Source organism: Plecotus auritus, assembly GCF_963455305.1.
Source record: "Plecotus auritus genome assembly, chromosome: 6".
In the NCBI taxonomy this organism is placed as follows: domain Eukaryota; kingdom Metazoa; phylum Chordata; class Mammalia; order Chiroptera; family Vespertilionidae; genus Plecotus; species Plecotus auritus.
The window spans coordinates 88,884,529-88,911,799 of NC_137773.1; the positions used below are offsets into that span (position 1 = coordinate 88,884,529).

Genomic DNA, 27,271 nt, shown 5'->3' on the forward strand with positions numbered 1-27,271 from the left:
AATCCCTCTCCCTTCCTCTCTCTCTAAAAAAGAAAATCAATGAAAACATTTTTTAAAATATATATTTTATTGATTTTTACAGAGAGGAAGGGAGAGGGATAGAGAGTTAGAAACATCGATGAGAGAGAAACATCGATCAGCTGCCTCCTGCACACCCCCAACTGGGGCTGTGCCCACAACCAAGGTACATGCCCTTGACCGGAATCAAACCCGGGACCCCTCAGTCTGCAGGCCAAGGCTCTATCCACTGTGCCAAACTAGTTAGGGCGAAAACATTTTTTTTTTTAAAGGAAGCTGAACTGTATCATCTGTTGGTCAAGATGAGGATAGAGAAATGCACTGAAACCACACCACAAGGATGACATCAGACTGGTAAAGTCTAATTTCCTCCACGAATATGTTGCAAGGGGGAAAAAAGAGGAAGAGAAACCAACCCCAGCCAAATACAGTGTGTGACCTTGTTTGGATTTTTATTTGAACAAACAAATACCAAATGTTTGAGAGACAACTGAGGAAATCTCACAGGCTACCCAGTGATTTCAAGGAATTGTTAAACATTTTTTTTAATTGCACATCACTCCTTTATTATACTGATCTGAAAAAGATTCAGTAGTTATGCTCAAAATACTTACTGGGCCCAAGTGGCAGGGCCAGCAACTGGAACATGATTCAGAAACTCACACAGTGAAAGACACACCTGGACATGATCAAGTGACATTTCACTGCCATGAGACAATAAGGCCGGGGAGGGATTCTAAAACACAGCAGGATGACTCCTGCAGGTCAAGAAGCTCGTCCCACCTTGGTGTGAGGAATGGCTTATTTGGTGATGACCACATGTGGGAAGAGTTCAACTGCCACTAAAAACCCCAGAAGGGTTTTTGTTTTGTATTATTTTATATAGATATACTTTCTATTTGTAAAAGTAAATGCAACACGTAAACATTCAGGATTGATCCCAATCTTCTGGAGCCAGCTTTTCTGGGGTCAAGAAGGAAATGTTTGTTTGAATCACCAGGCGTTCATCTGCCACTGGAATGACCAGAGCCCCCAGTCAGTTCACCTGACTGCAGAATAGCATAGGAGTGCTCTCAGGAACACAAATGGACTCTCTTGCCTCTCCTCATTGGTCACGCTTTAACATGGCTCCTTCTTATCCCCCTACTTTCAAGCAGGTCCTTAGTAATAAACAAAACACTAGCAAAAAAAGTTATTACCTCTGGACTCTCTTAGGTAAGAGTCTCCCTTAGCTTGGACGGAGGACCCATGCCCCACAGGTGCCATTCTGACTAGATTGCATGAAGGGAGTGGGTACAGGAGACAAAATGGCTAAAACAAAATTGGGAGCCACCCGTCCCGATCTGCAGCTGCAACCTAAGATGCTTACAGATGTGGTCAGTGTGACATGTGCACAGGAGAGATGCAGAGGAGTGGGATGGGGGAGGGTGTCCTTGGGAAAGTCGTCTGCCTGCTCGCCTTCCCTTGGCCTTGCCCTGAGCAACCACAGCCTCCATGGCTTTATGCACGGTCTCTTCATCCCCCAGGGACTGCATGGGCTCGATGGGCTTCAAGTTCTTGTCCAATTCATAGACAATGGGAAGACCAGTCGGCAGGTTCAGCTCCATGATGGCCTCTTCAGCAGGACCCTCCAGATGTTTGACAATGCCCCGAAGGCTGTTGCCATGGGCTGCAATCAGTACCCGTTTCCCCTTCTTAATCTGGGGCACTATTTCTTCATTGCAGAAGGGCAGAGCTCTGGCAACAGTGTCCTTCAGACTCTCACAGGAGGGCAGCTGATCTTCAGTGAGGTCTGTAACCTGTGGTCCTTACTGATATTGCTGTAGGAGGGATGGTCGGGCTCCATCGGTGGTGGTGGGTTATCATAAGAGCGCCTCCAGATGTTTACCGGGGCCTCGCCATGCTTGGCAGCAGTTTGTTTTGTTAAGACCAGTCAGACCCCCATAGTGCCACTCACTGAGACTCCACGTCCTCACTACAGGCAGCCACATGTGGTCTAAGGCATCCAGCACCGTCCAGAGGGTTCGAATTGCTCTCTTCTGCACTGAGGTGAAGCAGATGTCAAACTCATTGCCGGCAACTCGCAGCGCCTGCCCGCCACGTGTTGCCTCCTCGTGCCCAGCCGGGCTCAGTCTGCGCCGTGCCAGCTGCCGAAGCGGTTCTCCAGGTCCCATGCGCTCTTGCCAGCACCAGCTTGCAGGCAGCCGTGGTGGCGGTTCCGAGTGCAGCGCAGACTCAGGAATTGTTAAACTTTTTAGGTGCAGTGATGACATTGTAGTGATTGTTTGTGGTTACACCTTTTTGAGATATATATATGGAAGTATTTACAGATAAAGTGATATGATACTGGGATCTGTTTCAAAGCGATCCAATGGTAGAGGTAGGGGTGGAAGGACAGCTGAAACAGAACTGGCCACGGGCGTTGGGAACTGTTGGTGCTGCCTGTTTACGGCATTATTCTCCCTTATTTTGCATATGCTTTAAATTGTCCATATAAAGTTTTTTTTTTCAAATATTTTATTGATATTTCACAGAGAGGAAGGGAGAGGACAGAGAGCTAGAAACATCGATGAGAGAGAAACATCGATCAGCCGCCTCCTGCACACCTCCCACTGAGGATGTGCCCGCAACCAAGGTACATGCCCCTGACCGGAACCAAACCCGGGACCCTTCAGTCCGCAGGCCGACGCTCCATCCACTGAGCCAAACCGGTTTTGGCTAAAGGTTTTTTTAAAAAATAATTCTTTATTGGTGAAAGTATTACATATCATATAAAAGTTTTTTAAAAAGCAGCTGCACAAAAATAGGCCAAGATAATTTTGAAGAAGAAAAAAAAAAGGAGATTGATCCTATCAAATATCAAAACATATTCTAGTGGCAAGGTCTTTCCCAATTACCAGGCTAGATCCTGCAAGCAGTTATTCCTGTTGGGAATTTGCCCTACAGATACCCTTGAATGTGGGTGGAGCAATATGCACCCATGGCTGCTCACTGCAGCAGCGTCATGGATACAGCAAAGAATTCGAGATAACTACATGAAGAGCAAAGACTTAGCGATAACTACATGAACCCCAGCAAGAACTATAATACAACCACAAATAGCACAAGGAAATACCGTAGGCCTGGATATATGGGACCACCCCCAAGACCTATTACAAAGGGGAAAAAAGAAGCAAGAATACAGACTAGAGTTGTGTATCCTTGCACATGCTACCATTTTTGCAAAAGATAGGAAAGTATAATATGTGTACGGATTTCCTTGCATCTGGATGAAACATCTCTAGAAGCAAAAACAGGAAACCAGATGGCACCAGTTGCCTCCAGAGAGGTGACAGTGGTGGCTGATGGGCAGGAGGGAGACATGTCACTGCTTATGTCAATATCACCTATCAGAAAAAAAAATAATTACAATGAATATTTAATTTTGAAAACTGTTATAAAAAGCAAATGCCACTAGAATCATGTGTAATTGTCCACTCAGGAGAGCTTGAGGGCAAAACCTTATTTTGAGAAGTCCTATGGGAAAGCAAATTATTCAAATGCTTTTCGCAACGTGGCTGACACATAAACAAGATCAAATGTTTATTAAGTAGTTGTTTGCATACCTCTCAGCTAAGCACTTGACATACACAATCTCTTTACATTCGTCCTCCGAGACAGCAAGCATGACCATCCCCAGTTCACCGTTGAGAACTGAGGCCCAGATAAGGAAAGTCACTCGCCTGAGGTCGCACAGGGAGGAAAGTGTGACACTGGCAGTCTTACCAACGTGGCATGTGGCCCCCCAAATCCTTTGTTGGGATAAATAACAAGTAGTCATTGAGCGCCTTCTGTGTTCCTGGCACTGGTGATTTAGAGGTGAGTGAGCAAAGGCTGAACCGTTGCATGTGGCTTCTCCCGTAGTGTCTCCCGCAGCTGCGGTCCCAGAGCAGGCACTTGCTGAAGAAGGACCCAGAGACAGAGCCTCCGGCAGAGGAAACAGGAGTTTATTACTCGCTGGTGGAGATGGTGGACTCCCAGGGCAGGGCTGGGGGAAGGCATCAGGACTGGATGCAAGGGACGGATTAGCTCCTTGCTGGTCCAGGGTCTCTCCAGAGTCTGTGTAAGGCTATGACTGTGGAGGATGCTATGGCTTGAATGTTTAAGTCCCTTCAAGATTCAAACGTTGAAACCCAAATGCCTGATGTGAGGGTATTAGGAGGTGGGTCTTCGGGAGGTGCGCAGGTCCCTCATGAATGGGATCAGTGCCCACATACAACAGGCTCCAGAAAGATCCCTCGCCCCCTCCCACCTGGAGAGGGCACAGTGCGAAGGCGCAGGCTAGGAACCAGGAGGAGGCCTTCGCCCACGTGTCACAATGCTGGCATCTTGATCGTTGACTTCCCAGAGCCCAGAACTGTGAGAAATAAATTTCTGTTGTTTATAGGCCACCCGGCCTATGGCATTGTTGTTTTTTTTTGTGTTTTTTTTTCCGTTTCTCCTCGGCCCATGGCATTGTTATAACAGCGTGGAAGGATGAAGACAAGGAGAGTCAGGTCACAGACCTGGAGTCTCAGGGGTAATGCATGGGCAGTGGGTGAAGCCAAATTCTCCCTGGGCAGAAGCGGGAGGCCCTCTCCGTAAGTACTACCTGCTCCGACTCCCGGAAGCAGAGCTCCTGGCAGGTTTTAGCCGACACTGAACACGGAGGGGGCCTGGCCCCGGTATTTCTCGTGGACCGTTTTCAGGATGGGTATGAGGTTCTGGAAGGTGGGGCGAAATGAGGCCTCTGCCTCCCAGCAGTTCTTCATGAGGACATAGATCTGGGGGAGGAAAAACTGGGGCTGTGGTCGCTGCTCTGTCCACAGTCTGATGACAGGGACAGGGGAAAAGTGTGTGTGGGCGGGCACTCGGGGAGGTCTCACCTCATGGGGACATTTCTCTGGCCGTGGCAGCCTCTCCCCTCGTTCCAGCAGCTCAGTGAGCCTCAGTACTGTCATCTGCCCCTGGGTGAGGCCTATGAGCTCGATGAATTTCTACAGAAGAAACAAGACAAGTCTTCAACAGGCAGGACTGCCTAAGCAGAGGCCAGGAGCTTTCAGTGGGACTACAGGGGTCCTAGTCCTGTCTCTATCACTTCTCAACTGCATAACTTTGGACTTAGGATCTCACTTCTTTAGGCTTCAGTTTTCCCATCTGTAAAATGGGGTAAAAACATCAACTACCTGGGGTGATTGTGAAAGTTAAATAAACTCATATTCATACAGTAAGTCTGAGTCAGGTGGCTGCGTTGTTATTAAACCTCCCAGCAAGTTGTTTTTGCCCGGACAGGATCTTTATTTCCCCTTCCTATATAGGCACTGTGATTGACTTTGGGAATAAACATCTAACCTATTCTTGTCTCCTCCCCTAGCCCAGTCCTAGCCAATTATTATGGCCCATGGATACACAGTGATTGGCTCTCTGGAGGACACATGAGCCAAGTTGGGCCAATCAGATAGTCCTGAGAATTAAGCTAGAAAGAGGACCCCTTTTCCCCCTCACCGGAGGGAAATGGGTGCCTGGAAGGCAGGGTGGGGTGGGGAGCTGTTGCCACAAGAGAGAGGGCCTGCCTAAGTGATACTACCACAGAGAACAGCAGAGCTCAGAGACGGAGAAAATGGGATTCAGGATGACATGAGGGTCTAGATCAGTGTTTCTCAACCTTTCTAATGCCGCGACCCTTTAATACAGTTCCTCACGTTGTGGTGACCCCCCCAACCATAAAATTATTTTCGTTGCTACTTCATAACTAATTTTGCTACTGTTATGAATCGTAATGTAAATATCGGTGTTTTCCGATGGTCTTAAGCGACCCTGCTAGCGGTTCTCGACCTGTGGGTCGCTGCTGTGGAGCCTAAGACCATCGGAAAACACAGATATTTACATTACGATTCATAACAGTAGCAAAATTACAGTTATGAAGTAGCAACGAAAATAATTTTATGGTTGGGGGGTCACCACAACGTGAGGAACTGTATTAAAGGGTCGCGGCAGCCAAAACCGGTTTGGCTCAGTGGATAGAGCGTCAGCCTGCGGACTGAAGGGTCCCAGGTTCGATTCCGGTCAAGGGCATGTAACTTGGTTGCGGGCACATCCCCAGTGGGAGGTGTGCAGGAGGCAGCTGATCGATGTTTCTCTCTCATCGATGTTTCTGACTATCTATCCCTCTTCCTTCCTCTCTGTAAAAAATCAATAAAAATATATTAAAAAAAAAAAAAAAAAAAAAGGGTCGCAGCATTAGAAAGGTTGAGAACCACTGGTCTATATCAAGCTGTGCCCCAACTCTTCCCTCAAGTGCAAACAGCAGAAGAAGCTGTTCCTATTTGAGTGGGGTTTCTGTCACAAGCAAAGCCTCACAGTCCCATTTTACAGACTGGGACTGTGAGGCTCTGGTGGATTAAGCACTTGCTAAGCTGGGGGAGTTGGGAATTGAATGCATGGCTTTCTAACTCCTCTGGTAGGAGGTGGTGGTGTGGGCCTGGCTCTCACCGAGGGGGGGCTTTGGCTGGAGTCACAGTAGGTCAGCAGTTCATACATGGTGACTCCAAAGGACCAGACATCAGATGCATAGTAGAACTTACACTCCTTCAGGCACTCAGGAGCATACCTGCGGGGAGAGGGCAGTCAAGCCTTGGGCCAGACCAGGATGGAGTCCTTACCTGGGGCTTGGGAGCCTCTTGGCCCCAGTTAGGGCCACATCCTTAAGAGAGAGCAGTTTCACTGAGATAAGGCCTTGTCATCTGAGACCCCAGCACCCATCTCCACCCTGGCACTCCCCTCTGGCTGGGTCTCGCCTGGTCACCAGAACACGGGGCTGTCGCCATCCTCGCGCACACGGTAGTACTCATAGCCTTCGGGCACGGCCTTGGCTAGGCCAAAGTCCCCGATCTTGACCAGCCTGTCGTTGTCCAGCAGCACGTTGCGGGCAGCCAGGTCTCGGTGGACGTAGTGCTGGGTGTGCAGGTAGGCCATGCCCTGGGGGTGAGGCGGGGCAGGGCAGGTCATGCCCAGTGGGACAAGGTGGGGCCTGAAGAGCTGTACCCAGGATGGCGGGGGACAGTCAGGACAGGCTTGCAGGGCCCTGGAGCAAAAGCGGGCAGTATGGCAGGTGGAGCCCACAGGACAGCAGGGGCGGGGCCACAGAGGGGGCGAATTGGGAGGGGGTTGGGCTGCTGGGTGTGGCCCAGTGAGCAAAGGGAATCTCAAAAGTGGAAACTAGGCGGGTTGGCGACCCAGCCACTGGGGTTGTGGCCAGGTGATGGGTTGAAGGGATAAGTACAGAGCGAGCCAGCCCAGGGGCGCAGCCTGGCAAGCAAAGGGCTGGGACACTCAGGCCAGGCCAAAGAGGAAGGGGCAACTCTGTGAGCAGGGGAGGTGGGCCTACCTCACAGATCTGCTGGGCGAACAGCAGCAGCTGGGCCAGCCCTACGTGGTGCCGGGGCAGGTAGTCTCGGAGGCTGCCCAGAGGCACGTACTCCATGACGAGCTGGACCGATTTCTCGCCTAAGGGTGATAGAGGCAGGGGCTGGGGGCCGCTCCCCTGAACCCTGCAGTTCCCCACCCCAAGATGGGAAGGGAAAGCCAACACCTGCCCACACTAGGCCTCGTCCTCAGGAAGAATGGATCCATCCTGAACGCCATAGAGAGAGGGAGCAGAGTTGGAGGGTGGAAAGGAAGCCGCCCCCCCATGCCTACGAACTGTGTCCTCCAGCCTGGGACTGAGAGGCTCCAATTGGCCAGGCCCTCATGGCTGCCCGGCCGCCCACCTTGGTCCTCACAGCAGCCCTTGTACTTGACGATGTGCTCGTGGTAGAGCGTGCGCAGGATGTCGATCTCCCGCCTCCAGCCAGTGCGGAGCTGAGGGCCGCAGTCCGCCTTGAGAGCCTTCACGGCCACCATCTCGCCAGTGCCTTCGTTGGTCGGGTCATAGCAGTACAGGCTGACCTTGCCGAAGTGACCCTGGCCAAGACGCAGGGCGGTCAGCGCCCCATTGCCCCACCCCCACCCCCGGCTTTGCCAACATGCAGGTCTCTTTCTAACAGCCAGACCCCCCCGACTGGCCCTTACCTCACCCAGATCCCGGATCTTTTTCAAGTAGCGCTTGTGGAAAACAGTGGGGTCTGATGCTGGCGAGGTTGGATTCACATACAAGATTTCAACAAGATCTGAAAGAGCCACAGTGGGTGAGGCCGGACCCTGACCCTTTACCCAGCAGGCCCACACTCCGGGACACAGAGAGCAAGTGACTGCTTCCCCCAGCATCCAACCCAGAGATCAGGAAAGCTTTTGCAACAGCTGGAAAATTCTACTTCTAGTCCAAAATGCAGAGTTGGCTGCATCAAACTGACACCTGGGATGTTCTATGACTGCGTAAAGGGCACAAACTTTTCATCAAGAGAGAAAGCAAGCCCAACCAGCGTGGTTGAGCATCAACTTATGAACCAGGAGATCACGGTTCGATTCCCGGTCAGGGCACATGCCTGAGTTGAGGGCTCAATCCCCAGTGTGGGGCATGCAGGAGGCAGCCGATCAATGATTCTCTTTCATCATTGATGTTTCTATCTCTCTCTCCCTCTCCCTTCCTCTCTGAAATGAAGAATTTTTTTTTTTTTTTAAAGAGAGAAAGCAAAACCAAAAAAAATTTTTGAGGATCTAATTCATCCAAAAATTTTATGGCTGTCCCCAAACAAAACATTAAGAACTTGGGTCATTCTCATCACCCCCTTAAGTGACTTAGAATCCAGCACACACCCTGAGCCACTGTACAGAGACCCAGGGTGCACTGAGCCTGTGTCAACAGGGTTCCTAGCCCCTCCCCCCGCCCAAGGTCCCAGCACTGGTTTGGGGCTCACTTTGGGGCTGAAGGTGAGTGAGGTCACGAAGGATGGTGCGGAAGGAAGGCCGCTGAGCCGGCTCATAGGTCAGGCACTGGCTGGTGAGTGTGGCTAGCTCCGGGCATGAGGGTTCAGGCAGGGGGTGCTGCTTCTGGTAGAAGTACTCTTTCTGTGGAGAAGGGGACCTGAAGAGTCAGTGACCCCACCCTCCCAAGGCCCCTTACCCAAGAGGCAGAGTTAAATCCCCAGAGCGGCAGGGCTAGACCAGCCAGGTCCTTGTTCCGTCATCCCCATTTTATAGATGAGGCAACTGAACCTCGGCAAGGGGAAGCCGACTTGCCTGCCACAGCAGAGAGAGGACTTGAACCCAAGTCCAGCAGACTCTGTTATGTGGAGCACCTCACACTTGTCCCTTCCTTTCCTGGCTGCCACCCACCTTTGCTCCTAGCTCTGCAGACGCAGCTCCCAGGATGCACCAAAGCCTCTGGGTCTTTGAGTAAGTTGTGCTGAGGCGACCCTTCCCTAGCCTGGGCCACTGCGGTATTTCTGACTTAGATTAAAACTTCCTGGCCCTGGCCGGGCAGTTCAGTTGGTTAGAGCATCATCTGATAAGGCAAAGTTGCAGGTTTGATCTCTGGTCAAAGCACATACAAGAATCAACCAATGAATGCATAAATAAGCAGAACAACAAACTGATGTTTCTCTGTCTCTCTCTCCCTTCAAAAGAAAACAACACACACCTTCCTCTGGGAAGTCTTGTTGGATGCCTCAGCTAGGTCAGGGGTACCCTCTGGGACCTCCCTACAGCCTGTGCTTCCCCATCACTGGCCTGGTCACTGCACCTAAAACTGAAGCAGTCACTTACTTTATTATTTTTTATTCTCACACAAAAATATTTTTCCATTGGTTTTTAGAGAGTGGAAGGGAGGGGGAGAGACAGAGAGAGAAACATCAATGTGAGAGACACATCGACTGGATGCCTCCTGCACACCGATCAGGGCTGGGGATTGAGCCTGCAACTGAGGTACATGTCCTTGATCAGGAATCGAACCCTGGACCCTAGAATCCTTGAGCTGACACTCTAACCATTGAGCAAACCGGCCAGGGCAGCAGTCCCTGATTTGCTGTGTGTCACAATGACCTTTGAGGTCGGGACTATAGAAAACCCCAACTGACAGATAACCTGATGGAGCCTCAACGAGATGAGGCAGCATATGTAAGGCCACAGGCCAGAAGGGGGCAGCTCTGGACCCAGACCGCTAGACTCCTTTGTGAGAAGGGCCCAAGGGTCCCCCACATTGTACCTCGGAGGGGCTGCGGTCCTGCAGGGGGGCCTCCCCATCGAAGCAGATCTCCAGGAGGGTGGCACCAAAGCCCCACTTGTCAGCGGCGGTGCTTAGGCTGTTAGCCCCACCAAACAGGCACTCAGGGGCGATCCAGGGGATCCGCTCTACCCGCTCTGGGGGCCAGGGCCAGAGGTCACCAAGGGTGAAAAGAGTGGGGTAAACCAGTCCCCATGCCCAGCCCTGTCCCAGTCCTCACCCTCCCTGGAGAGGGCACCCAGGCCCATGCCAGGGTCGCTCAGTTTGATGAATGGGCTGGTGCCCTCCGCCAGCCCTAGACGTGCCAGCAGGATGTTCCGGCCACACACGTTACCATGAGCCAGGCGCTTGTCCTCCTGGGGTAGGAAGAAGAGGGGGCATGACCACAAGGGGCCTCTAGACCCTGTCCCCACCCCATCCCACAGGGACAGCCCATGTGAAAAAGACAATCAGGGTCATTAGTGGGATCCCAATACATGTCATTGTGACCGGACACCACTGGGTGCCCAGCGGGTCCTTCCTGTCCTCCCAGAGCTGGTGGGTAAGACTCTTGGCCTGGAACAAAAGGCCAGAGGACCCCACTGCTGTCCTCAGACCCACGCCAGGCACGCCTCTGCACTGCTGCTTCTTCTGCCTGGGACACACCTGCGGAATCCTTCTCCATCCCATCTGTTTAAAACTTCACCTCTCCCCCACCTTGTAGCACCTCCTTAACTCCACCCCTACTCTCCCAGAATGGTGCTTACTACTTTCTAACATATTATGTAACACACTTAATTATTATTTGTTTATCTCTTTAACTAAAAACACTGGCTCCCCAAAGGATTGAGGCTTCTGTCTGTTTTGTTGTGTGTTCCCAAGGCCTATGACAGAGCCTGGCACACAGTGGGTTCTGGAAACCAGGGTCAGAGAACCAGGCAGGGCTGGAGATGAATGGCAAGAGAGTGACAGAGGCAGCCGAGGCCAGGCCTCCCCGGACACCCAGTAGAGGAGTTAGGTGTTCTCTCAGGGGAGAAGGGAGCCACAGGGGTATGTGAGCAGAGGAGATTTATGGAAAGACCTCCTGGGGCCAGTGTGTCTATTGAAGGATGTGTTGAGGCCTCACCACCCAGAACTGGCCCACCCTGCTGACCCAGGCCCCACCCACAGGCCACACACCAGGTAGCTGAGGGCACTGGCCAGCTGCTGGGCCACTGCCACCTTCCAGGTCACAGGCACACGGCCCCTCTCCCGCCGCAGCCACACGTCCAGGGGTCCATGCTCCACGTACTCTGTCACCATGATATCTGCAAAGGCCAGCTGCTGCAGGGGCTGCCCACCTGCCGCCACCCTCCGGGGCACCGGGGAAGGAACATGGGGGCTAGGACTGTGGGGGTCTGGGGCTTGGGAGTGACTCTGGGGAGAGAAGAATTGCAGGATGAAGCATAGGTTGAGGTGGGTGCAGGGTGAGGCAGAGGCGAAGGGTGTCATTTGGGCCCAGGGAGAGGCTGGGTAGAGAACAGCTGCATGTCAGTGAGAAGAGTGAGGATGGGCCTGAGGACCTGGAGGTGGGTGCAGATGAGTGGAGGTACAGAGCTTGAGATTGGGGCATCAGTGATGCTAGGATCCCACAGGGTGGAAGTGCTCGGGGTGGAAAGTATGTAGAGTCGGGTGCAGGCTGGTGTTAGGGGAAAGCAAGAGAGATGGACACATGGGGTTCAGGTTCTTTGGTCGCCCTGTGCCAGGAGTTTGAGTTACACAGGGGTGGGGCAAGGGCTGAGGTCTTGGAGGATTGGAGTGCCCAATATGGCTGGGGTCACAGTCCTGCTGGGGTCAGAGGGCAGATGGGGGCTGGTCTGTAGAGGTATCTGGGTGGTGGATGAAGGATGGTATGCAGTCAGCAGTCAGGGTGTGGTTGAGGGTTGGGGTGCAGGTAATGGCCACAGTATAGTCAGAGGCTGAGCTGCAATGGGTTGGCATATAGTCAGGGGTTGGGGTACAGGTAAGCATTGGGTAGTCTCAGATTGCAGTATAGTCAGGATGTTGGTCAAGGGTCAGTGTGTAGTCAGGGATCGGGATGCAGGTCAAGGGTTGGGATACAGCCCTGGTGGTGGGTACAAGTGGGGGGAGTGGGCCTATAAATGGCAGGGCATGTGTGTTGGGGTCCACTCACTTTTAGAGCCATGCACGCAGACACCATGGATGAAGGTCAGGTGCACGTGGGACACCTGGCTCATGAGGCTGGCCGTCTCGTAGAAAGCCTGTGAGGGCAGGTCAGGTCAGGTGGCCGCATACCCTGCCGCTCTCCCTGCCCCCATCACACTCACTTACCAGGGCGATGTCATGGTGACTAGGGTCTAACACCTTCAGTACCACTCGCAGCTCCTGTCCATGGCCCCCGCTGGGCAAGGTGGGGTCCTCACCATATGCTTTGTCCTCCTCAGGGCCTCCGCCCCCAACTCTCAAGAGGCCTTCATACACATTGGTCCTCGTGCCCTGGCCCAAGTGGGACAGCTGGGGGAACATGGCAGGGAACACCTCCATGACAACAGCTGGTGACTGCCCTCCCCGTTCCCCCTGTGCCCCAGGGGCCCCACACCCACACACACCTGGGTGAGGTCATCATGGCAGACCCGGTAGAAGCTGAGCTGGCTGAGGTTGAGAGACCTGGTGCTGGCTTGAGGCCCGCGCATGATGATGAGGTTGGAGATCTCTGGGGGGCGGGAGCAAAGTCACTGAGGACTAGCGTGGGGGGGAGCTACCCTCCCACCCTGTGGGCCCCTGTCATCATACCTCCTGGCTGCGGCAGGCAGCAGTGGCGCAGGGAGAAGCAGTGGTCACCGGCCCGCAGCGAGCAGCCCTGCAGGGCAGCCCGCAGCTCCCGCACGCTGGGGAAGGACCGGTCCCAGCTCTGCAGCCTGAAGGTGCCCTCACACAGCTCAATGGGGAACTTCCACAGGCGCAAACACTGCGGGCCAGGTGCCTGGGGTGGGTGGCAGGACAAGGGCAGTGAGCAGGGGTCTAGGCAGGGAGTACACCCAAGCCCAGCCCAGAACCCCCGCCCCAGTCCCACCTGGTCCCGCTGGGCCACTGTGAGGATGAGGCGGTTGAAGTGGCTGGTGCTCCAGTGGATAAGATAGAGGCCATCCTCCCGCTGCATCTTGGCCAGCACAAATGGATCCCTGTGGAGGACAAGGGGCAGTGTCAGGGGGCACCGAGGCAGTGTCACGGGGCACCGCTGGGCCCCACCCGCCCCCACCCGCCCAGAGAGGCACACACACATGACAACTCACACAGAGACACAGGCACAGGAACGGGCACATTTGTGCGTGCCTGTCAGACACCATCACTGACACAGTGACACACACACAGATAGGAATCAGCTGTCAAATGCTGATGGGCACACACCCAGCCATACACTCACAGGGTGACACACAATGAACCGCCTGTCACACAGCTGACCCTAGACACAGCTGCTTACCCAGCGTAACAAGGCAATGCAGGGCCTCAACAGCCCAGACCCAGAGGTGACGACCGTCATGAGCACAGACAGACACTACACGTGACACCACTACACAGGCCCAGACGCCTGCATGTGTGGCGCACACGCTGCTAGGGACTGAATGTTGGTGCCCCCCTAAAGTTCCCATGTTGAAGCCCTAACCCCCAATGTGATGGTATGGGAGGTGGGGACTTTGCAGGGTGATTATGTCATGATGATGGAGCTCTCATGAATGGGATTAATGCCTCATAAAATGGACCCCAAAGAGCTCCGTGCCCCTTCCCACCATTTGAGGACACGGGAAGAAGAAAGCTGTCTTGAACTAGGAAGTGGGCCCTCACCAGACACTGGGTGTACTGGTACCTTGAACTTGGAGTTCTGGCCTTCAGAACTGTGAGAAATAAATGTCTGTTGTTTCTACGCCAGCTGGTCTATGGTGGTCTGTTAGAGCAACCCGCACAGACTAAGACACACTGACGTGGCCACAGACTGTACGAGTGGCACGCACCTAGCCGTGACAGGGCACAGCTCTCAGGAGGGAAAACGGCCACTTCACCCTTCTCTGGTGTACAGACTAGGCTCAGACCTCTTAGAAACCCTCAGGGGCAAGTCCCAGGGCTACAGGTAGGACAAAGGACATGCAGGCACAAGGCCAATGACCAGATAGGCTGACAGTCACTCACCACGACCTGGCAGCATGCAGGACGGCCACACAGGCATCTGATTGCCACATAAGCCCTGGCACTTCATAGCCTCTACCCCACAAGTCCAAACAGAATTGCTCAGTGACTCACAATTACCAGGTCAACACACATCTGTGGGGCTGTACACACCCACACATATTTCTGAATGGCCACCGATATTTATACAACACAGCCCCCTAAAATCACCCATCACATCGCATGTGAAAATGTGTGATGACAATTTTATGTGCAGTCACTGGAGCAGTGACACTGCTGCACACCACATGGGCTGTCAAACATCCAGACATGCACAGCAACAGTCCCAAACCCAGGCCCCCTCAGCACAACATGCCGTCCAACCCATTGCTGTGTTCTCTTCCCCTCTATAATCCCTGGTGCCACACTCGCATGCATGCACACACAAATGCACACTCGCATGCAGGCACACACACGGACAAGCACACATGTGGGTGCACTTGCACATAAGCATACATGAGTGAGCACACGTACACACTCACAGATCTGAATGGATGCACATGGCGGTATGAGTGAATACTTAAACACATAATGCATGCTTGCGCAGGCAAACACGTGCTCACATTCACAGGTACAGACCAGACACAAATGCTTGCACACACGTGCTCACACACACTCACACAAGTGCATGCACATACACAAGTGCATGCACACAAACATCTGCACACATCTCATTTGAGCCCCACAGTCCTTCAGAACTCAGGGTCCAGTTGGCAGCTGCCACCACCACAGTCCGTGCCGCCCAGCCTCCGTCTGGACACTCACAGCAGGGGTCCGTGGACACCGTCCTGGATACTCATCACCAGCCGTGGAGGAGCCACCTCGTGGCACAGGTAGTGGTTCGAGTCAGCTGTCAGGCGGAAATAGCCATCCACCAGCGACACCAAGGACAGGGCGATGGCCGGGGAAGGCAGGGTCAGCTCCTATAGGCCATGGGGATGTCAGGCAGGTATCACAGGCTGGGGGTGCCCCGCAGCCCGGCCCTCAGCCCAGCCCCGTCTCGGGCCCCACCAGGCACTTGTCCTGACAGTGGATGCTGACATGGCATTCTCTCAGCACCACATGGGTGATGTCCTGGAAGTCACAGAAGTATGCCCATGGCACCTCCTGAGGCCTGTCCACAGGTTGGCCGCCCAGCTGCTGGGCCTTGGCTTTCTTCCCAGATAAGCCAGCATGAGAATTCCTGCTGCTGCCACCGTCACCACCATTGGGAGTCTGGAAACCCAGCACCTAGGGAGGTTGATTTAAGCAGGGCTATGCCTGTTTAGTCCTCCACACATTCCCCATGGGGGTAGCCTGGAGTTGGAGGGACCAGGAAGTCTCAAGTATCTCTTCCTAAGTCATGAGTGTCACAGGTGGGACCGGGGACCCACCCCCAAGAAAGACACATGCCAGAAGCGGAACCTCAGGGAGGGCAGAGAGGAGGACCCTACCCCTTATATCCCCCAAGTCCAAAGGGATTCCCAGAGGTACAGACCCCAGAAATCAGGTCCCCAGGGGGCAGACAGAGGACACAGACCCCAGGGTACAGAAGGACATACCCCAGAGCCGTGAGGGGAAAGGGCTCACCATAGTCCCCCTCAGAGACCATGGCCAAGGTTGAACAGGCGCTCTCGCCCGACCCCACCAGGACCCCCAGATGGAAGAGGCACCCGCTCACCTCTGTCTGTACTGGCCGCCACTGGATGCCACCATTGCCAGTCACCAGCACCTCGTGGGTGGGCGGTACGACCACAGACTTGGGCTTGGGATCTCCAGGGGCCTGCGCACTGTCCTGGATATAACAGGGCTCCCCCTCGGCCTGGGCTAGCAGCTCTAGGTGGCACACAGGCACACGCTCCGTGCCGAAGCGGGGTGCCAGCCGCTCGAGTGTGGCCAGGTACTTGACCATGATAACGTGCTGGGAAAGGCTGCCTGGCTGGAAGGCGTGCAGGAACCTGCGGAAGATGATCCGCAGGCGTAGCCGTGTGAACGCATTGTACTGCCCGATCTGTTGCCGGAAAGAGCGCGGGATACAGTCCTTGAAGCTGTGGAAATGACCAAGAGGGGCTGGTGAGGGGCCTGGGTTGCAGGCCTGGCTGGATGACATGTGGCAAATGACTTAACTCCTCTGAACCACAGCTGCCTCGTTTAGAAAATAGGCAGGCTGTTGTGAGGGGAAAGAGAGAATACGATAAAGGGCCAGCACAGGGAGGCTGGATGGTGGCGGGGACCAGGGCACAGGACTCAGGAGGGGACTATGGGGCTGAAATCCCAGTTCTTGGATAACTAACTTAAGCTCTATAAGGCTGTGTCTGCTCATCTGAAAAATGGATGCAAACAGTGCCCACCTATAGGGCTGATGACAGAATAAGAAGGACTGTGTCAGTGTCAGCTGTTATTATTACTAAAGTCACTATTGTATTTATCATTAATATTATGATCATCAATAAAAGGCACAGCTCTGCGGGCCCCTCTGCTCTTCACAAAGCCTGCCCCATTAACGCATCTCCCCATCACCTACCAGTATAGCCTCCCTAGATTACAGGTTTCCAAGCCTCAGTCTCTATGTCCTTAGCCTTCCTCCCCTCCCCCCTTGACCAGAGGGATCCTAAAGCTTGAGGTTCTAGCTACCTTCCGCCCCCACTTCCAAGCCTTCCAGGACTCCCTACTGCCCTGGGGAAAAGGCCCCCTGACTAGTGCCTTGCCAACTCCTGCACTTGAGTAATCATATTCTATATCCAGTTCCCCTGGAAATAGGCTTTTGCCATCTTCTGCCTCTGGTCCTTTGTATATGCTATTCCATTTGCCTGAATGCTTTGCCAAGACAGTCCATATCTGGATAAAGATGACTCAACCTTTAGGTCTTTTTTAATTTAAAAAAATATATATTATTATTGATTTCAGAGAGGAAGGGAGAGGGAGAAAGAGATAGAAACATCAATGATGAGAGAACCCTTGATTGGCTGCCTCCTGCACGCCCTTCACTGGGGATTGAGCCTGCAACCCGGGCATGTGCCCTTGACCTGAATTGAACCTGGGACCCTTCAGTCTGCAGACTAACGCTCTATCCACTGAGCCAAACCGGCTAGGGCCCAACCTTTAGGTCTTAGCAGAAATATCACCTCCCCTGGGAAAGTGTTCTCTGGTCTCCAGGCTGGATAGGCTGCCTCCTCTGAGTTTGCTAGCACCCTGGGCTTCAGTGCTGTCACAGCCCTAGTCCTCCAGGACAGGGACTGAAAAATATGTGCTTTAAGAAGAACTGCTGGGATTTAAAACGGACTCAGAGGAGAAACCAAGATGGCGGCATAGGTAAACACCTAAACTGCTGCCTCGCACAACAATTTCAAAACTACAACTAAAAGACAGAATGGACACCATCCAGAACCACAGGAAAGCTGGCTGAGTGAAAATTCTACAACTAGAAGGAAAGAGAAAAGCTCACAGAGAATTGGAGGTACGGCAAAGGGTCTTTGTGCGCGCAGAGAGGAAGGGCGGCTGAGAGCCTGGCTGACTTTCTCTGGCTGAAGGGGGAAGGAAGCCCCTGACCGCACTGAACCCCAGTTCTGACTGCACTGAACCCCAGTTCCGGGCGAGCTCCTGGGGACCCACGCTCTTACGGGGGGAGTCTGGACTATCGGGCGGAGACTCGAGCTGGGAAAGGCAGAAGTCTGAAGGCGCGCGCGTGCCAGTGCACACAAAGGCTGCAGAGGTTGCCACAGGCTTTCCCTAGTGGAAGGGAGTCGGAGGCTCCTGACTGTACTGGGCCCCAGTTCTGACTGCACTGAACCCCGGTTCCAGGCGAGCCCCTGGGGACCCACACTCTTGTGGGAGGAGTCTGGACTCTCGGGCGGAGACTCAAGAGCCGGGAAGGCAGAGGTCTGAAGGAAGCCAAGACTGAGACTCCACCCCATCCAAGCTGAGCACAGAGGCTATTGCAATTTGGCAAGTCTAATCCTATAAGGCTGTCTCCAGCACCGAACTTCTCCCAGCATAGACACAGCTGATCCTTACAGCCAACTGGCCTGGAGGTCAATTCTTCCCAGTGATACCAACAACAATCAAGACTTAATTACAACAAGGCTGTACACACAGTCCACAAAGGGGTGCACCAAGAGTGTCCACCTCAGGTTAACGGGGGAGGCAGACCCACTGGGCCATATTGGAAACCTAGCACACAAATCTACCTTACCAACTCAGGGAAGCAGTGAAAATGCGGCGTCAAAGAATCAGACCACAAATGAAAGAAATGGAGGAAAACAAACGACTGGATATAGAATTCAAAACCACGGTTATAAGGCTTTTTTAAGAATATCCTAGAAAAGGCCGATACATATAACGAGACCCTCGAAGATATGAAAAAGGACCAACTAGAAATTAAACATATACTGACTGAAATAAAAAATATTATACAGAGACCCAAAAACAGACAAGAGGAACACAAAAATCAAGTCAAAGAATTGAAATACAAAGAAGCAAAAAACACTCAACCGAAAAAGCAAAAAGCAAAAAAAAAAATCCAAAAAGTTGAAGATAATGTAAGAAGACTCTGGGACAACTTCAAGCGTACCAACATCAGAATTATGGGGGTGCCAGAAGAAGAGAGAGAGCAAGATACTGAAAACCTATTTGAAGAAATAATGACCGAAAACTTCCCCCACCTGGTGAAAGAAATAGACTTACAAGTCCAGGAAGCGCACAGAACCCCAAACAAAAGGAATCCAAAGAGGACCACACCAAGACACATCATAATTAAAATGCCAAGAGCAAAAGACAAAGAGAGAATATTAAAAGCAGCAAGAGAAAAACAGTTAGTTACCTACAAGGGAGCACCCATACGACTGTCAGCTGACTTCTCAACAGAAACTATGCAGGCCAGACGGGAGTGGCAAGAAATTTTCAATGTGATGAATAGCAAGAACCTACAACCAAGATTACTCTACCCAGCAAAGCTATCATTCAGAATTGAAGGGCAGATAAAGAGCTTCACAGGTAAGAAAAAGCTGAAGGAGTTCATCACCACCAAACCAGTATTATATGAAATGCTGAAAGGTATTCTTAAAGAAGAGGAAGAAGAAAAAAGTAAAGAGAAAAATTATGAACAACAAATACATATCTATCAACAAGTGAACCTAAAAATCAAGTGAATTAAAAACCTGAGGAACAGAATAATCTGGTGAATATAAAAGAATCAGGGGCATAGAAAGGGAGTGAACTGATAATTCTCAGGGGGAAAAGGGTATGGGGGGTTCATGAAGAGACTGGACAAAAATCATACACCTATGGATGAGGACAGTGGGGGGGGAGGTAAGGGCAGAAGGTGGGGTGGGAACTGGGTGGAGGGGAGCTATGGGGGGAAAAAGGAGAAATAATTGTAATAATCTGAATAAAGATTTATTTAAAAAAATAAAAAAATATATTAAAAAAATAAAAAATAAATTAAAAAAAAAAAAAAAAAAGAACTGCTGGTCTTGAAAGACCCAGCTTTCCTGCTGCCTCGTCCAGCCAGTGTGCCCTGATTAATCCAGCCCTTGGCAATGGAGGTAAACACTGCTAACTCCTTCCTTCCCTTGAATTCCAGGAAGTTCTCTAAGCTCACCCTACTCTAGCCACACCTCCTCCAACATATCAGGCCTAGTCCGGCCTCAGGGCTTTGCACTGGCTGGGCCCTCTGTATAGAATTCTCTTCTCCCAGATATCCATATTGGCTTCCTATTTTACTTCCTTCAAATCATTGAATGTGACCATCACCTGCTCAGTGAGAAATTCCCTAACTACTCAATTTAAAATTATATACCCCTCATTCCCTGACATTCCCCTTCTTTCTCTTTTCCTACTTAATATTCCCCCATTGCACTTTATCACCATCTATAACACTATACATTTTACTTTTGTGTTTTTTTATTGCCTGTCTTTTTCACCAGATGTGAGCACCAAGAGGGCAGGGATTTTTGTCTGACTTGTTCACTAGTGTGTCCTTCAACAACCACAACTAGTGTCAGCATACAGTAGATGCTCAATAAACGAAGGCATGGCAATATACAAGGTCTCTGCCTTGGCCCCTGGATGCCACGTATATCCATCCACCTCCACAGTGTCTCTGCCCCATTCCCAGGCACCTGATCTTCTTGGCCACCTTCTTCAGGGGAACACCGCGGCAGAGAGCAAGGTGACAGAGGTGCAGAAAGGCCATGCCCAGGCTCTCGTTCTTAAAATGGTGGATCTCCTCCTCACTCGACAGCTCCCACAGCGATGCCACATCATTCACAAACTCATGCTTGCCCTAGGGGTGGGGAAATCAGATTGATAGGGAAGCCTGAAAACCTGTTCACTCCTCAGCTTCTGGCCACTTTGGGAGGGGAAGGAGGGACTTCCCATCTTCTGCAAAGGCTAAATATATAGCATGCATGCCTTCTATGACCATGCCTGTGGCAGACATCACTAATTGATCACAGCACTCTTTCCCATGCAATCCTAAGATTCTCTGAACCCTTCGGTTCACATAGAAAAAGGACCCCAGGCCAGAACCGGTTTGGCTCAGTGGATAGAGCGTCAGCCTGGGGACTGAAGGGTCCCAGGTTCGATTCCGGTCAAGGGCATGTACCTTGGTTGCGGGCACATCGCCGGTAGGAGGTGTGCAGGAGGCAGCTGATCGATGTTTCTCTCTCATCGATGTTTCTGACTATCTATCCCTCTTCCTCCCTCTCTGTAAAAAATCAATAAAATATATTAAAAAAAAAAAAAAAAAAGAAAAAGGACCCCAGGTTGCATGAGTTGAAACCTGCTAGCTATAATTGTAGAAAGAAGAGGGGGTGCCTCAACTGCCCCTCAGTCCCCCTGAAATAATCCCACTTCCCAGCCCTGCTCCTACCTGCTCAAAGAGGTACTCAAAGGAGGCTGGGTCCAGGAGTTGCACCCCCTGCTCTGCCTGTTCTGACGAAGCTTCGGCTCCTGGGGGCCTGCAGCGATACACAGCTGGCTCCTCAAGGTTTGTGCCATGCCAGTTCCGGAAATAAAACCTACAGGAAGGGAAGGGCACAGCTAGGGCTGAGCATCAGTTCAGCTCCAGGAAGATGGGATTCAGGGGAGAGAAGAGACAGAACAAAAGGGGACAGGCCTTCCCACAGGCTTTCACCCACCTCATGCGGAAGTGCAGCGTCAAGTTTGTGTCTCTGGAGACCTCAAGAATGTGGTTTGGGGGCAGCCAGACCTGGGCCTGGACATCAAAGAGGGCAAAGAGATTGAAACAGGGTGGAGTGATGCCTGGAACAGGGAAGAAACAACATTCGGAGTCAGCATCTGCTGTCATGATCCTATGGGCCCCCAGACCCGCTGTCTCCCTTCCCTAGGCCTCATCCCCTGCTGACAGAGAATAATGCAATACATTGACCATGCTGTGGTCTCACAGCAGACCACATTTTCCAGCCTTCCTTGCAGCTTGGATGGGACCAGTGGATTGGTTTCTGGTCAATGGGATGTGAGCCGACAGATACGCATACTTCCAGGCCTGGAAATGAACTCTCCTGCCATCTTTCCTACCCCAAGGATGTTGGAGATTCTTTGTGCTAGGTGGTGAAGCATAAGATAGAGGTGAACCATCTGACCTGCATTTGATTTTAGGTACCTTTATTGTTTTAACCCAGGAAAATCACAGGTGGGGGGGGGGGGTATTACTTGTTACTGCAGCTAAACCTACCCTAGACTAACACAACTCTATTCTGATCTCTGAATTGCAGCAGGGAAAACATACCTAACTACCTCCTGGCTGCCTCCTCCTGAATGTCACAAGCTCCCTTAGAGGTGCTTGTTCCAAACAGATCTCATCCAAGCTCCCCACACCTGCCCCTCTTGTGCCCTGTTCTTTTTTAAATATGTTTTTATTGACTTTTTTTTAGAGAGAGAGGAAAGGAGAGGGAGAGGGAGAGAGGGAGGAAGAGAAAGAGAGAGAGAGGGAGGGAGAAAATCATTGACCAGCTGCCTCCTGCATGCACCCCGACCCACCTGGACCAGGGATCAAGCCCACAACCTGGGCACCATAATCTCCTCCATAATCTCCCCCATGCCCTGACCGGGAATCAAACTGGCAACCTTTCAGTGACACTCAACCAACTGAGCCACACCAGCCAGGGCCTCTGTCCAGTTCCTTAAGCCAGGACTTGGTCCTTGTTCTCAACTCCTCTCACCCTCTTCACTTCGGATGGGTAAAAGTCCTGCTCTTTCTATATCCACCATCTTTGTAGGATCCAGCCACTTCCTTCAAATCCAAAGCCCAGTCCGAGTCCAGCCTCTGGACTTGCTGTCATTCCCCACAATGGCCACCCGAGGCATTTTTAAAATATACATCACTTAATTTTTTAATATAAAATAGTCCTTTCAGAATAATTCATAATCACCTAAGTACCAGCCACCAGATAAAGAAGTAAAACTTAGAAAGTACAATTGAAGCCCCCACCTACATCCACTTCCTTTTTCCTCCCACAAAGAGGTAACCATATTCCTGAAGTAGAATTTATTATTTTCATATCCTCTATGATCTAGTCTTGAATATTATAAACTGAAAATGTGGTATTATACCACTGGTACCCGCAACTTGCTTTTCCATGCTCCCTGATGATACCTGCAACATTGGTTAAATTCCCTTTTCGTGGCTATATAGTATTCCAGTGTTCAACCATACGGCTGTTTATTTGGGCATTCTCCTGCAGAGGGACTTTAATCTGGTCTCCCATTTTTCTTTTTTTAAATATATTTTATTGATTTTTTTTACAGAGAGGAAGGAAGAGAGATAGAGAGTTAGAAACATCGATCAGCTGCCTCTTGCACACCTTCTACTGGGGATGTGCCCGAAACCAAGGTACATGCCCTTGACCGGAATCGAACCTGGGACCTTTCAGTCCGCAGGCGGACACTCTATCCACTGAGCCAAACCGGTTAGGGCTGGTCTCCATTTTTCACTAAGATAAATGAGGCAGCTCTAAACATTCTCATATCTGTCTCCTGGAACACATGAGCTGAGTGTCTGCATGGTGAATATCTAGGAGTAGAGCTGCGTGGCCTCAGGGAATGTACATTCCAACCGTGTTAGACGATGTCAAATAGCTCTGTCACTGCATCCCCGTGTACTGCCTCCCGCAGAAGGAGAAAGCCGCCCTGTGAGACAACTTCCTAAAGAGCCCATCTGACTGCTTCAGTCTCTGGCTTTCAATTCCTCCTTTCCCTTCCAAATTCTTGAAACTGACACTCCAGTTACTCTCACGTTTGCTTCCTCAAATTGAGCAGGCTCTCCTCACATGCTAGTCCTTCTGACAGACATGTTTCACATCACCCAGCACATCCATCTGAGTTCTTTTAAGAATCAGCCGCTGGTTGAAAAGTACAAGGTGTAGAAATCCACCAGAAGGCCCCCATCCGGTTATGGGGGAGGGAGTTTGAGAGGACTTCCTGGAGGAAGGGGCATGTAAGCAAAGCCCCCTTGGAGCGACCTCCTTCTCCTCTGGCAGAAGGAAGTATACTTTTGAGCACATTTACTACAGGCTCTCCCAGCTATTCTCTGGTTCCTTAGTGCTCTCAAGAAAAAGCCTAAACTCGCAATTCCTCCCTCTGGCGTTTAAGGCATTGTAAGATCTGGCCCTGACTGACCTCTCCCCCATAACCTCCCACCTGGATATCACCTCTGCCATGGCCTCCCTACTCCCACCCTCACCCACTAGTATGTTCCCCCTACAGCAACGAGAGAATACCTGTGAACACCTGAGTCCAGTCAGGTCTCTCCTTTGCTCACAGTCCCACCTCACTTGGAGTAAAATCCAGTCCTCCCTGAGGCCCACAAGGCCCTGCATGACCTGCACTGTTCACCTCCTTTCCCTCACTTACTCCTTTCTCCTCTCATTCAGACTAGCTGTTGCTGACAAGTTCCCACCTCAGGGCCTTTGCACATGCTGTTCCCTGAGCCTGGTACTCATCTCCCCCCAGATATCCCCGTGGCTCCCTCTCTTACCTCCTTAAGTTTTAAATTTCCCCTATGATCTATCTCTGCCCTCCTACACAGTTTTCTTATTTATTATGATTTCCCTATGAGAATATCAGTGCTACAAAGGCAGGGATTTGGGGCTGGCACATAGTAGGCACTCACTCAATGTCTTCTGAATGAACAGGCAGACGATGAATGGGGTTTAGCTGTTGCCAAAACCTCCTCCCCTGCCATGGGACTCACCGACTTTGTGTGCGATGTGAATGCAGACCTCCTCTGCGGTCAGTGTGGCCTCGCTGAAAGTGACCCAGGGCTCCCTGCTGCCAGGGCCTGCCCAGTGCAGGAACACCTTCAGGCCTCCTGGGATGGCTGTGAGCTGAGCTTCATCCCCATCGGGCTTGCTGCCCCTGGCGGTGGCCCCCCCATGGCACAGAGGCATGCTCCTGACAGCTGGCTTGGTGGGAAGGGACAGCCCATTAGTCCCCAGGCCTCAGCCTAGAGGCTCCTGTTAGCACCTCAACCTGCTGCCCCTTTAGACTGAGGCCCGAGGGAATATTCTGAACTCCCCTTGCTGTGCAACCTCAAGCACCCAATTCCCCTCCCTGAGCCTCAGTTTCCACATGTTTGATGGAGTTGGGGTATGCATCCCCACCTTTTAGACCTGTCATGAACAATAACAACATCCAACCTCTCTACTGGACTAACTAGCACCAATACAAAAATCTGTTCTCAACACATTATTCCCAAAATAATCAGGCAGGCAGGTGTGGTCAAACGAACCTGGGGGGTGAATCTGGGCGCTCCCTGTGTCAACTCAAGTAAGTCACTTAGCTACTCCCAGGCCTCAGTTTCCCCATCTGGAGAATGGAAATGCTGAGACCGTTGCCATCAAAAGATGGCCGTGCCGTTTCAACACAATTCTGCATATTCGTATGTTCAGCACAGACCTTGATATAGGCTTGAAAAAAACAAATATGACAAAAACAAGAGTAAAATCATTATTATTTGTTTCATCCTCATGATGGCTTTTTCTCTTTCAAGCCAAGATTCCTTGCCTCCCACATCCACCCCCATGAGTGACCTCTGGCCCTTGTGACTTGCCAAAGCCTAGGAGGGGTTTAGTTCAGCTCTCTCCTCCCAAACTAGCTCCCAGACTTTTTGAAGGCCAGGCCCAGGACCCAGGCCTCCTGAGGTCTCCAGTACCTCCAGGGAGGGACTGTCAGCGACCCCACTGATCTTACTGATTTAAGACAAACGGTGGTGGGAAGAGGAGAATGTTGTAATAGCATAATGTCGGATTCCCCAGGAATCAGCTTCTCTCTCTGAGCCTGTTTCCTCATTTGGAAAATGGACATATAAAGGTCTCTCCCTCAAAGACGTGGGGAGGATTCACTGAGATGAGGCAAGGAAAAGGCTGTGCAGAGGACCTGGGCCCTTGATAAATGTCTACTATTATTGTCTATTAACGTTTAAAATAAGATCGTGGGGATGGGGCTTTTGGGGTGCCTATCCTTCTTCGTCCCCATTGAGCCCAGACCCAGCTTTGAAGATGGGGTTGGGATGAGGTCTGCACTCGGGAAGCCTGCACACCCCACAACCAAGCCTCCAAACTCTGCTGGGCAGGAAGTGTGCTGAGCACCCACCGGGCATCGACCAGTCCGGAGGCAGCGGGTGCTTCTATCCACCTCCTGCAGAGCGCGGCCAGTCCCGCGCCGCCCGCCGGCCGCATCCTTCCAGATGACCTCCGGGGGGCACCCTTTCCGTAGCCTCCTCCACACTCACCCTTTCCCGGGGACTCCGGTTCGAACCCGGGACCCAGTCCTGCCACAACAGGCAGCCGCCGACTGATCGCCGCCAGGATGCCGTCTCCTATAGGGGCCTCCTGAAAAGGGCACATTCATTGGCTGCCTCCCTTTTCGTCACACGTAACCATTGGTCCTTTCGCTGCAACAGAGGCGAAACCTCTGGAACCATGGTCCCTGGTTCGCCTTTCGCTCAACTGCGATTGGCTCGATCGGCTGCCGGAAGTGCCACAGCGTCAGCGATTGGCTGACTGGAGGTGAGAAGACGCAGAGAGTAGTCCGCACCTGCGGGCGGAAGAGTGTGGTTTTCTGGGGACTCGGCGTTCTTAATGGCTCTGTTTATCTTAGACTTCTGGACCTGGCCTCGGTGTGAGCCCCATATCCTCTTTTCCGAGGTCAAGGCTGCAGCCGCACGCCACTCAATCCTCCAGCCCCCTGCCATGTGACTCCACAGTCCACCCTGCCTTGTGTCTGCCCGGCCAACGCACCTGGCTGGCTGAGACCCCCCTCCTCGAATACAGGAGGCATTTCCCTCCCCCACCTGCTCACATTTCTTTCACCCCTGCCCTCTGAGGCCCCCTTGCTGTCAGTAGCAGCGTGGATGTCCCTCCTGATCGAGTTCTAATCCCACCCACCCACCCACCCCGGCCCCCGCCTCCCCCTCCGCACAGCGAGTCGCTGTCCTTGACAGAGAAGGATATCCTGGCAGCAGTCCTGAGTGGCGGCTCTTATACCCATTTCTCAGAGAGAGAAACAGGCACAGAGGGTGCCAAAGACTCTTTCCTTAACCAAAATTTAGTCTTCTGAGCCATCTTTTCCACTAGCCTTCGACCTTGGCCTATGTTGTCTTTGCCCAGTCCAGTCTGAGCAAAGACTCCTTCTAAGTTAGTGATTCCCAACGTGGGGCACACGCCCCCCAGGGGGCAATTTGATTTTTAAGGAGGGCAATTCGAGAATGAGTTATTAACAGTGAATTTTTTGCATTTCTTATGGTTCTAGGAGCCTCATACAAAGTATATAAATATATAGTGACATATTTATGCATTTCAGTTCTCTTATATGTTTTAAAACTTTATTTGCTATTTTTTTTCGTATCATTTCATATTATTAAAAAAACTCAGTACT

At 51.8% G+C, this 27,271-nt stretch overlaps 1 protein-coding gene and 1 pseudogene across 7 annotated transcripts; both read right to left on the minus strand.

Moving 5' to 3' along the window:
* Positions 1–1,054: 1,054 nt before the first annotated feature.
* LOC308251732 (phosphoglycerate mutase 1-like) lies at positions 1,055–3,691 on the minus strand (annotated as a pseudogene). The gene is made up of 3 exons: positions 3,624–3,691; positions 1,477–2,252; positions 1,055–1,067 (listed from the first exon to the last, which is right to left on the minus strand). The product of its transcript is annotated as a phosphoglycerate mutase 1-like (transcript).
* TYK2 (tyrosine kinase 2) lies at positions 2,541–26,205 on the minus strand. Of its 6 annotated transcripts, XM_080674568.1 has the most exons (26): positions 25,988–26,205; positions 25,125–25,302; positions 24,588–24,798; positions 21,514–21,637; positions 21,246–21,393; positions 20,494–20,657; positions 16,056–16,422; positions 15,407–15,625; positions 15,161–15,318; positions 13,248–13,356; positions 12,968–13,157; positions 12,784–12,887; positions 12,506–12,688; positions 12,348–12,435; positions 11,354–11,481; positions 10,416–10,551; positions 10,178–10,332; positions 8,892–9,042; positions 8,107–8,204; positions 7,806–7,998; positions 7,424–7,542; positions 6,842–7,014; positions 6,529–6,646; positions 4,923–5,033; positions 4,649–4,820; positions 3,578–4,414 (listed from the first exon to the last, which is right to left on the minus strand). In XM_080674568.1, the coding sequence occupies exons 3-25, from the start codon at positions 24,781–24,783 to the stop codon at positions 4,686–4,688; spliced, it is 3,567 nt and encodes a 1,188-aa protein (XP_080530694.1). In that variant the 5' UTR covers positions 24,784–24,798; positions 25,125–25,302; positions 25,988–26,205; the 3' UTR covers positions 3,578–4,414; positions 4,649–4,685. The 6 variants fall into 6 exon arrangements, with proteins under 6 accessions (XP_080530692.1, XP_080530693.1, XP_080530696.1 ...); XM_080674566.1 differs by having other exon boundaries at positions 2,541–4,820; XM_080674567.1 differs by lacking the exon at positions 25,988–26,205 and having other exon boundaries at positions 2,541–4,820; positions 24,588–24,794; positions 25,125–25,264.
* Positions 26,206–27,271: the final 1,066 nt, after the last annotated feature.

Bases quoted from the DNA above. Each gene is read 5' to 3' on its own strand.
- TYK2 (XM_080674566.1), bottom strand. From the start codon at position 24,783: ATGCCTCTGTGCCATGGGGGGGCCACCGCCAGGGGCAGCAAGCCCGAT. The intron at 20,658-21,245 runs GTAGGAGCAGGG...CCCCACCCCTAG, and splicing joins TTGAGTACCTCTTTGAGCAG to GGCAAGCATGAGTTTGTGAA. The intron at 13,357-15,160 runs GTGAGTGTCCAG...TGTCCTCCACAG, and splicing joins GGTGTCCACGGACCCCTGCT to GGATCCATTTGTGCTGGCCA.